We start from the raw sequence: 11,223 nt of genomic DNA, 5'->3' as shown, positions 1-11,223 counted from the left end.
CTTGGAGGATTTAGCAGTAAGGGCAGGAAGGGCAAAGAAAGTCATATTTAAAGAGAAAGATGCAGTCTCCAGTGGGTCATTTGAATTTCATCTGCAGAGTAATTTCCACGCCATTTAGCCCTATCCATGGCAGGAATAAAGAGGACTAAACAGGTTATTAAACTGACAAAGTCATACAAGGGGTGGGGAGGGATTTCAGCCATGCGGGCAAGACATTTGATAAAATTCAATGATACGCTAGGATAGGTTAGTGACAAATTGGGGATTTTAAGTATTTACAGAAAGATACGCTACACCAATGGAGGAAGGGGCTGGAATATATACATTCAAGGTTTACAGTGTGTTGAAGATTAGTTTTATAAACAGAAGACAGGGTTTTGAAAAATAGCATGGACTGAACTATTCTCAGTGGTGAGAATATATACCATTTTGGGGACACACACAAACATAACAGTTGAATCATAGATTCTTTATCAGTGAATTTGGTCCAGGGAAGTCCAGGGAATGAATGTGTTAATCCCTTAATTGATGCTATTAATTGTCTAATTTACTAACTGCTGATTAAATCTATGGATTTTAAATCAGATTTTCATCAAAGTTCTCCCTTGTGGATGGGTATATCATGTGGATGGCAGGAAACCCATATACTATTCTTGAATTGGGCAATGCATTCAAGATTATTTCTCTTGACAATTTTTTTAAAGCCAAGAGATACTTTCCTCACTCACTATCCTCAAAGTATCAACCTTGCTTTATCAGGCTGATTAATTTATTAATCTGTAAAATGCAAATCAGTCAATTTATTAAAAAGCTCTAGGAAACATACTGTTACTCAGAAATTTCTCCTCCTGAAACCTCCTTCTAAAATGTTTAAAAGAAGACTTTTCAGACTTTTTGTAATGTACAGGGTACATGTATAGTCAACTGCAAAATGTAGTATGAGCTAATGAGAATGGAGAGTATTAATATTTAGCACAGTGTGTAAGCCAGTCCAGTAGGACATTGGCTAAGTACTAAAACTAAGTACTAAAACTAACCAAACTGGGAAAATTAAGACCCATTTCTAATGAAACTTGGCTAGTTTGGTTCTGGTATCCAGATCTTTCAAATCTACTTCACAGAAAAGCATCCTAGTGAATCAATCCCATGCTGCTTGGGGAGCGTACATGAAGATTCTATCCATATGTGCATAGCTGATCACATGGGTCTTTCTCACCCAGCTGGCATCCACCCCTAACAATTGCCTCTGAAAGGAAAACAGAGGGATCGTCATCTAACCAGTATGTTAGCAGATGTCAGTGTCACATGTCATAGAAAATGACTGAAGTGAAATCAAATTCCCGGAACGTTGCCAATAATATTCATAACCTGCTATATATTCTTCTTGTACTGGTGCAAACAGCTTGGTAAGATTTTGAGTGTATTGAAAAGATTCAGAGAATAAGGACTCTGAATAAAGATGAGAACTATTTACAAAGATTCGCATTGAGCCAATAAAAATGAGTTGGGGAAGTTGGAGTTCTTTGCACATTAAAAAGTTCTGTTACAGCCCACAGAGTCCCACTGCTCTAGCCTCATGATAGAGTTGAGTAGTGAATGATCTATGACAGGGGTGTCCAAAGTTTTTGGCTGGAGGGCCGCATCATCTCTGTGACACTGTGTCAGGGGCCGGGGGGAAAAAAGAATTAATTTACATTTAAAATTTGAATAAATTTGCATACGTTTACATAAATGAATATATTAAAGATGAACTTACATGAATGAATGAAGGTCTTTCAATAGCTCAAGGCCTATAAAGGGCCTTCCACAAAGCAAGGCTGGCCTTTCCTTTGCTGCCTCTGCTGCATCACAGACATGAAACAGCAAGCAGTGGAGGAAGCCCCCATCCCACAGCTCACAGGAGAGGTCAAACAGTCGCCCTTACACTGAGAGCAGTTGCGTCGGGTCAGTGCAGGCTCCAGCAAATCTCCAGAGGGCCAGAGACTCATTGGAGACTGGGGGATCCCCAAGGGCTGCATTGAAAAGCCTTGAGGGCCGCATGTGGCCCCCGGGCCGGGGTTTGAACACCCCTGATCTATGAGATTAGGGAGGCCACCTATTTGCTCGCAAAGGTCCTCTGCTTTTAGCGACTGCATGGCAGGCAGAAAAGCAACCAATAAAATTATTTTCTCCAGCACAAAGCTAGAATGATGGGATACATTTTACACGTCTAATTTCTGCTTCTTGTGCAGCTCATAAAACAACAGGGGCCTTGCCAAAGCAAAGGTAGCAACCATAAATGAGATTCACCTGACTGGATAGAATGAATTTAGAAACAAAGGAGGAGAGCTTCCTTTGCAGATGCTAGCTTTTGTGTGCAGCTGATTTATGTACGGTACAGTAAGTAACCAGTAAATGTAGTTACAGGTGGATATTTCGCTGGGATGGATCCTGTGGCCAGCCTGAGCCAGACTTCTTGACCGTAATTCAGTTCCAGCAAGGCATCTCCAGTAACCACCCTGTCGACGTATTTGTTATCATTTGTGTTTTCAGATCGGAAGGCGAGCTTGTCTACTCCATCAACCACCAGATAGCCAGAGACGAGCGGGCTGTTTGATTCAATCGTGTATTCAAAAACGTAAACACCAAGATACGGCACACGGAACCTTCCATTTGCTGGGACGTAGGCGGTCCCGTAGTTGACATCGAGATTGTTGAATCGAATCGGACCAGGAGTATTCATTCCATAGGTGTGTGAAGCGAAAAAGGCCACCATTGGGGCATATCGGTAAGATCCTTTTGAAAAATCTGTGGAAGAAAAAGCATTTTAAGGTTCAGTGAATTTGGCAGAATCTGACTGCCTGACTGAAAAGAGAAGTCCCATGTTTAGTTTTCTCTTGCTTTACCATAATATCTAATTAAACTTCTTACATGACATGATGTCATCACATGGTGAGTTTCCATTGGCCCAGCAGCAGACAGTGGTGTGGACCACAGTGAAGCTACCTTATATGGACTTAGAGAACACGTCCATCTAGTCACTACTGCCTATTCTGGGAGGGACCACAGCACAGTAGCAGATACTTTGCATGCAGAAAGTCCCAGAGTCAATCCCTGCCATCTCCCATCTCTGGGAAATACCCAAGACCTGAGACTCTGGAGAGTCATTGCCAGTCATTGTGGACAATGACTGTCCCAGATGGACCAATGGTCTGATTCAGTATAAGACTAGTTCATGTGTACTCTGACTGATAATAGCTCTCTAGGATCTTGGACAGGGATCCTTCCCAGGACCTGATTCCTGCCAAAGATCCTTTTGAGCTGTATATTCTGGAGTTTCAATGTGGAACTTTTTGCAGGCAAAGTGTGTACAGGTGGAACCTGCTATCTGCAGGGATCTGCTCCCAGACTCCCCCCCACCCCCTGGCAGATACTAAATCCATGGATAATGAGAATCATGGAGGGTCCCTTAGAAGACTTCAGGACACATCCTGTAAACCTGAAGTGTGCCCCAGTAGCCTCTGGGAGGTGTTCTGAGACTCATGGAGATGTCTGTTCTTCATAGAATTGTTTTTTTGTAAAACTGGAAGTGCATCTCAGAAGCCTCTGAGTCACAATCAGAGGTGCACGGAGGTCGCACACAACCTCTATGCATCTCAATACCTCCCAGATTTGCCTGGATGGCACTTCTGGTCATGTCTGGGAGGTTGATGTGGCCCTCCAGCTGTGGGTTTGGAGCCCATGGATTAGAAGGGCACACTGTACTTCACCACTGAACTACAGTATGCCCCCTCCCCAAATCTTTAGCAGAATTTTAAGCAGATGTTATGAAGAAGAGGGAAAATCTAGATAGGGAACTGCTGCTTTCAACAGCAACTCCATATCTGCCACAATATCTAGATCTGTCCTTTGTCTTCTACTCCTCATGCGGAATTGGAGATTTAAATGGAATCAATTCTGTACAGCAGGCGCAGGGTTAGTGGCAAACTTTCCCTCCAGGCCTCCTGTCAAGTTCTCAAGAAGATAAAGAAGAAAAGCAGAATGAATTCTTAAGTACTGTATAGAAAGCAATTTTCTCCACAATTAGTGTCAAACCACCAACAAAAAAGAGAGAGCTTTTTTCCCTCTCCCAAACAGCAAGAAAATTTCAGTCTCGACTGTGCTTCATTATTAGGAAGAAAAGCTTTCATGCCTCTCCCTCTCCAAGGTCTGTGTCACAGATTTCTACAAATGTAACATGTTTGCATGTGTTGCATGGCCAAGAATTGTACTCACTAGCCCTCCGTAGATAGGTTTGGAAGCATAATACTAATACTAATACTAATAATAAAAAATGGTGAAATGAAAACAGCCTTTGTTTCTTTCCCCTTGTCTGCAGTACATAAACCAATGTCTCTACCATGGTCCACATGATTGAGAAATAACTAAATAGAGGCTGAAAGCATCATAAAACCTGCATTTCATATATTCTGGACACAAATCTTAGTTTATTCATTTTTATGGCAAGTGTCACTGTGGTGGTTACTGCTGAACTGAACATTCTCAGCAAAGCAGTCTCTGTGGATTCTGGAGCAAAAACTCAGAGACAAATTCTTTCCTTATTTTTTTATGAATGTCAAATTGCTTAAGGGCCTTTTTACCAATTATATTTTCATTTGTTTTTTTTTGCAATGTGCACCCCAAAAGTCTAAATTGTGCTGCCTGCCTCAGTGGGCCTTACCTGCTCCCCATGCCCTGAGGCAGAGAGGTGGAAAAGCTTAGGGATGCCCTATCTGGGTCCTGGGTAGGGGGAGCTGGAAGTTGGGAGGAAGGAGGAGGTTCTGACCTAGCAGCAGTGGGGTCACTAGGGTTTGCGGCGCCCGGTGCGGGAATCCAGCACGTCATTTCCCTGATGGACCATTTCTCATGCAGTGAGTGCTGCAATGTCCTGAGCAGTGGGTGCAGTGATGCACCATTGCCCCACCCCTGCTGTTTTTTTTTGGCTATAACGTTTGATAGAATAGAGATATTTCAACATGGTTTGCTTCGTTGCATTCTGCATGAAATTACACATTGATTGATATATAACATGATGGTATTAGACAATATCAAGTTTTAAAAAATTTTGGCACCACATAAACAGCCCCTCCCCCTCACCTTTGAAGCCATTCTGGGCAGTAAGAGTGGAGTAGAGCAATGCCTCTGCTTTGTTCTCACTTCCCAGAATGGCTCCAAAGGCAAGGTGGAAGGGGCGCTTACATGGTGCGTTGAGGTGTCTGCAAAACTAGCACTCTGCCCCCACTCTGGGAATGCTACTGTCATCACCCAGCACCCCCAGAAATGGCTTGGACAGGGAGGAAATCAGTCAGGCATTAGTCCCCCTAATAGTCCAGCACATCCGATAAACAGGCATCACAGAGGTCCCAAAGATGCAGGATTATTGGACGTCTATGGTATTTTGAGAAGCTGAGTGAAGGCAGAGAATACCAGTTAGCACAAGCAGTCCAAATGCTGCTTCTTCTCAGCTTAGGCCTTCAGGGGAGTTCAAACAGAACTCTGGTGGATAAAAAGGTGACTTCTTACTGGTCATATCGCAGCTTCATAATAATTAGACTCAGAGTAGTCTCTTTGGAGGCTTCTACCCCACCCTGTCTTCAGGAATGTAAAATCAAAGACAGACGTTCCTGTTCATGAATCCATTTCTTTTCTCCCTGGGGTAGCAGTTCTGAGCTGCCCACAGAATACAATGAAGAAATTCAGGATTTTTAAAGTCGTAGCTAAGGGTGCTTTTTGTTTGTTTGTTTTTTTCCGGTGACCAACACAGAACACAAAATAATTTCTTCTCAAATTGCGATATAAAATACTATTAAGATCAAGACATGAAAAACCACTCATTTCACAAAATAATACCACTTTTGCTTACTTTTAAGGAATCCACAAGTACTTTTCGCTAAAGCAGTGAGCCCCTGAAATGTTTCCGATGGTGGAGTGATTATCCGCTAGAGGATGTGTGCATGTGCAGGAGCTGGGGGGAGAGATGGGAGTGGGTGGAATGCCCAGGTAGGATACCGGCACTGTAAGGTAATCTGGAGGTGAGGCGAGTTCTAAACTGTGATCTGTATGGGATCTGTGATCAAGTGAATGTGCTCAGATCGTGATCTCCCCTCTGCCCCAAGTCACTCTCTGTAAATGCCTTTTCTGGGGCTTGTCTGTGTAGTTCTTGTCTGTGTGGTGCTGAACTTTTGACAAGCTTGGAAACCAATGAATAGGAATGTATATATGGCCCAAATCCTAACCAACTTTCCAGAACTGGCATAGCTGTGCCGATGGGACATTTGCAGCATCCTGCAGTTGGGTGGCACTCACGGAGGCCTCCTCAAAGTAAGAGATAGTTTGTTCCCTTACCTCAGAGCTGCATTGTCCTTCTGTCAGTGCTGGAAGGTGGGTTAGGATTGTGCCCTATGTTTGGTAATGGTCTAAAATGATACAGAGTTCACAGTTGAAATGCTTATTGTGCTGTTTGTACAATTTTGAATAAAAATTTGGATAAAAACACATAACACTACACTTTGCTATTTTAATCAAGAAATTTTGGGGGGAAAAAACCACCAAAACAAAACAAAAAAACACCCCTAGTCATAGCTGTGATTGAGTAGCAGTATTGCATTTCTCTGTCCACCCCAAGTAGCAGGAAAGGCAGCAATCTGTATTTGCTCCAGTTCTGTCTTATTCTATGTTTTAAAATGTGATTTATATATTTTAGTTTAAAAAAATTTACAAGTGTGATATGTCTGCATGCAAAGTTCATGGAGTACGTGCAAGACCTCACGTTCCTGGCCACCCAATTGCGTGGAACCCTGTGTTAAGCGTGTTTCTGTGCACACAGACACATTGCGCTTGAACATGCATGTGGTAGGAGGCGGAGCTTGCCACAACATCCCATACACGTGTTCACCGCTTGCATGGAGACTGGCACCAAATGGGTGAAGAGGGCTTCAGACCAGCCTTTCTGTCACCTTCATCAAATGGAACGAGCAGCCTTCGCTGCACAGGTAATTTCTCAATCATGCAATTTCACAGCTTTCATAGCAAGAACTGCCAGATTATTGTGGTCTATTTCTGATAGCACTGCTTGGATAACAACCATTTTGCTCAATCCACCATAGACCTGCTTATTATTTTTTATGGATGGGCCTGGGCAAGAGATCACATTTGATACTTTATTATGCTGGACACATCAAAACAGAGGATTATGGACTCCTATCAAGAACTGAGTGCTTTAAAAAAAATGACTCTACCACTGGGATGCTTTTTGTCCACGGCACCAGTGGAGGAGACATGCTCCTTTTTTTGAATCTCTGGGCCATGGCTAGGGAAGCGGTGCAGAGAGTGCTGGATGTTCAATACACTCACCTATAGGCAGAGCATTTTCCTGTGCCATCTTTGTACTGCAGTTGGCTCCTCCGAAGGGATAGCGGCAAGCGCAGACAAAGCCATTTCTTTCGTTGACGCAAGTCCCCCCATTTTTGCATGGAGAACTGCTGCAGCTCAAATAATCACCTGTGTAGAAAAGGGCAAGGAAAAAAAATAACATGAATTGTCACAGTAATCCTATTTAGGACTCTTTAGTAAGACTTTGCAGAAACATTGCCTTCTAGTCCCAGCTTCGAAAACTCTCCGGGTTGCATTTGAATCTTAGGTTGAGAGTGACACCTTTCCTGGGCATAGGGGGCTTTATTTGCATTTAATTATTCTGCTTCTTAGGCTTGTATACTTTGTTTCTCCTGATGTTATCTGCCCCAGGGGAATTTGGTCAGACACTGTTTGCTGGCCCTGATGAGACCAGAACTCAACTGGCTAATCACTCCTCATTTCTGCCAAACGAAGGCATAAAGGAAGCCCTCAGCCCATACCTACATCCTTGAACATACCACCTGTTATTATGTATGTCCCACTTCCTTTACACTCCTATTCCCATTTTACAGATGGAAAAGTTCATTTCAGCCTAAATCCTAACCAACTTTCCAGCTCTGACATAGCTGTGACAATGGGGCATGTGCTGCATCCTGCAGTTAGGGGGCAATCACAGAGGCCTCCTCAAGGTCAGGGAATGTTTGTTCCCTTACCTCAGAGTTGTGTTGCCCTTAGGCTGGTCCTGGAAAGTTAGTTAGGATTGAGCCCTTAGGGACCTAGGAGTCTGAGGTGAGCTAGAATCTGAATCTAGGATCTGAAACCAGTTATCTTGAAGTGGAAGAGTGGGCACATGCCCCCTCAGTTATCCACATTCTACCCACAGGATGTGACACTGGGCAGTATCTGCTGTATTTCGAATCCTATTACTTTTCTAAAACCAGTTATAGTACTGGCCATCTCCATACACCTGTGGTGGTGAGTTCCACAGGTCAGAGATACGTGTGAAAAACCTATATTCAATGGATACAAAGGAACCATTTCCCATTGTATTGGCCAAGTCAAATCTTATGTGGCTTTGGATGCATGTAAACATTTTGGGATGGAGGTGTTGCCTCTGAGAGGGCCCTACTGCTGAAACAAGCTCCTAACCCAGATTTCAGCAGATTTTCTTCTGTTGATAAATGTCCAAGAAAGCTCAGGGCTGTACTCATAGGGTGGGGGACATATCTATTGATACCTGGTCCCCCTCATTACTATTACAGGGTTATCCATGACATTTCAGTTTACTTTTAACAATGGAAGTTTTTTTTACTTTGTGGAGATGTATGGAAAAACACGAGGGCAGTGTTTGATCCAACCGCTCAAAAGGAAGACAAACAAATAACTTTAAACATATTAACCTACCTCTATTTATATTCTCTCTGTTTTGTAATGACTCCCTGCCTTTTTCTTAAGCCTCCTCACCATTTCTGGTTATGGGCCTGACTGACACCCAATTTATATATTCTGCATGTTCAAATTTCTGGGAAATTGTACTAAGAGGGCAGCTGGAGGTTGGCATGTTTGCATGCACTCCTTGCCCCCTCAAAAAAATCAAAGAAACTCTTCTTGCATGTGGAAAGCTATTATGCCAGGGAGGTTTCACCCCAACCTTATCCCTGGTATGCTACTTTTCTATGGTTATGGTCAGGGCTGGCCCAGCCATGAGGTTAGCTGAAGCACTTGCTTCCAGCGGTGGGCTGTGGGAGGCAGCAGCAAATGTGCAGGGTGCCCCATACCCTGCACCTACCTGCCTCCTCTCCCAGTTTGCTATCCACCTAGCTGCTTTTTGTCCTCTTCTGGCTTGCTAAGAGTGAGTAAGGAGAGGTTTAGAGCAGTAGTAACTCTCCTGCAGTGGGGCTAGAAGAGGCTAACACAAGAGGCTGATGCTCCCTTTCTAGGGAAGTAACTCTGTCATCACCTCTTTCCCTTTGGGTGTCTTGGTGATAGCAGCTGCCATCTCCAGAATTAACACTCATGTTGCCCTCTTTCTCAGGAGGGCCGAGCCCAGCCATGAGTGACACCACTTGGGCCCAGCAGCAGGGCTTCCTCCTCCCTACTCTAGGCAGTGTATGAGGAGGCAGACTAGGTGCTAGCTTAGACTGCCTCCAGGAAGATGTTCTAGGTCAGTCTCTCTCGGCCCTTCCATACACTTTTTTTCCTGCTTTCAGGCTTTTCAAATTGGGAAGCAGGGTGGGAGAGGATGCGGATAATAAAGAAGGTGTGTGGTGTCCAATGGGGGGGGCTGGCATAACATGGGGTGTGTCTCCTCACAGGATGGGTAGGTGGTAGAATCTGGGATGTGGGCAATGGAATCAGGCATCAAATCACCCTGGGCCATCTTTGGGTGTGGAGCTTTTCCAGCATGGGAGCACACAAACTTCTTCCTATAGCCTGAAACAGTCTGGGTCACGTATTCTCTCTGGATTCAACTTGATCTAAGAGTCCATGACAATTGGGTTCCATCACCCTAACCCCTTGAACTGCCCTCTGCAAATCACTCTTCTCCATCATCTAAGGATTAGACAAATTGAATTACAGGAGACTATTCAACATGCCTCGGTTTACGGAGTAGTTACAATAGGGGTCTGGGTGTTCCCGCGACAAGATTGCAAGCAGACTAGCCGTATGGATCTTGAACGAATAGCGCAGTAAAGCTCAAGAGGTAGGTGTGGGTGATGAAAGGGGTGTTTCAGAATAAGTGCTGATTGCCGGCAGATGTGTGGAATTGCCTCTTTTCACAGGCACTTCACTGGTGCTCTGAACTATCTTTAATTTCCAGCCCAGTCATTTCAGATGCCGTCGCTTTCTGTCACACCACTTCGACGGTGATGAATTCGAGTTTGCCAGGCTGAATGCAAAGCTTTGTGCTCTTTGTACAAAGCACATCCCTCCCTCCCCCCCCACCCCATGAGGTTAGACTGATGAGGTTTATGGACTGAAACACGCTGAGAAGTTTCTGTATGACTTAAGTAATTATTTTCTCCCCCAGTGCATTATGTTCCATCCATCACATAATTCTTCAAAAACTAGATGAGGACCTGGTCCTTTGTGAAGTAATAAATCTGCATCTGTACAGCCTCAGACAGAGGCTCTCACATTCACAAGCTCTTCTCTACAAAACAAAATGTTATGCCTGTAGAAAATTATGGTATCAGGGAGAAGCCTAAGTTAAAATGCTTCTCTCTGATATTTTGTTTTCTGCGTAATGGCGTTAGGTTCTAGGGAGAGACAATATAATTATTTGAGCCCATAACCTGTTGTCTGAAGCTGTACAATCCACATGGGTTTATTGTTTCAGGTAGAAATAAGGCTTGTCCTAGACCAGAGGTGTCCAAAGTTTTTGGCAGGAGGGCCACATCGTCTCTCAGACACTGTGTTGGGGGCCAGGGGAAAAAATAATTAATTTACATTTAAAATTTGAATAAATTTACACAAATGAATATATTAAAGATCAACTTATATGAATGAATGAGGGTCTTGAAACAGCTCAAGGCCTATAAAAGACCTTGCACAAAGCAAGGCTGGCCTTTCCTTTGCTGTCGCTACTGCATCACAGACGTGAAACAGCAAGCAGTGGAGGGAGCCCTTGGCCTGTAGCTCACGCAAGAGGTCATACAGTCACCCTCATGCTGAGAGCAGTTGCATCGGGCCAGTGCGGGCTCCAGCAAATCTCCGGAGGGCCAGAGGCTCATTGGAGACTGGGGTCTCCCTGAGGGCCGCATTGAGTGGCCTCAAGGGCCGCAAGTGGCCCCAGAGCTGGGGTTTGGGCACCCCTGTCCTAGACTGATACTATTTAACTACTGGGTGCAG

General features: G+C 44.1%; 1 protein-coding gene across 1 annotated transcript in view; it reads right to left on the bottom strand.

Moving 5' to 3' along the window:
* Positions 1-2,365: 2,365 nt before the first annotated feature.
* Positions 2,366-11,223, bottom strand: part of MMRN1 (multimerin 1) — an 81,115-nt gene continuing 72,257 nt past the window's right edge. Inside the window, exons 7-8 of the mRNA XM_066632709.1 lie at positions 7,372-7,518; positions 2,366-2,787 (exon numbers count right to left, since the gene is read on the bottom strand). Of these exons, the coding sequence (XP_066488806.1) occupies positions 2,366-2,787; positions 7,372-7,518 (569 nt within the window). The remainder of the gene's footprint in view (positions 2,788-7,371; positions 7,519-11,223) is intronic.

This window comes from Tiliqua scincoides, chromosome 6, assembly GCF_035046505.1.
Source record: "Tiliqua scincoides isolate rTilSci1 chromosome 6, rTilSci1.hap2, whole genome shotgun sequence".
Taxonomy (NCBI): domain Eukaryota; kingdom Metazoa; phylum Chordata; class Lepidosauria; order Squamata; family Scincidae; genus Tiliqua; species Tiliqua scincoides.
The sequence above is the reverse complement of the archived record's forward strand: the minus strand, read 5'-3'. Positions and strand labels throughout refer to the sequence as shown.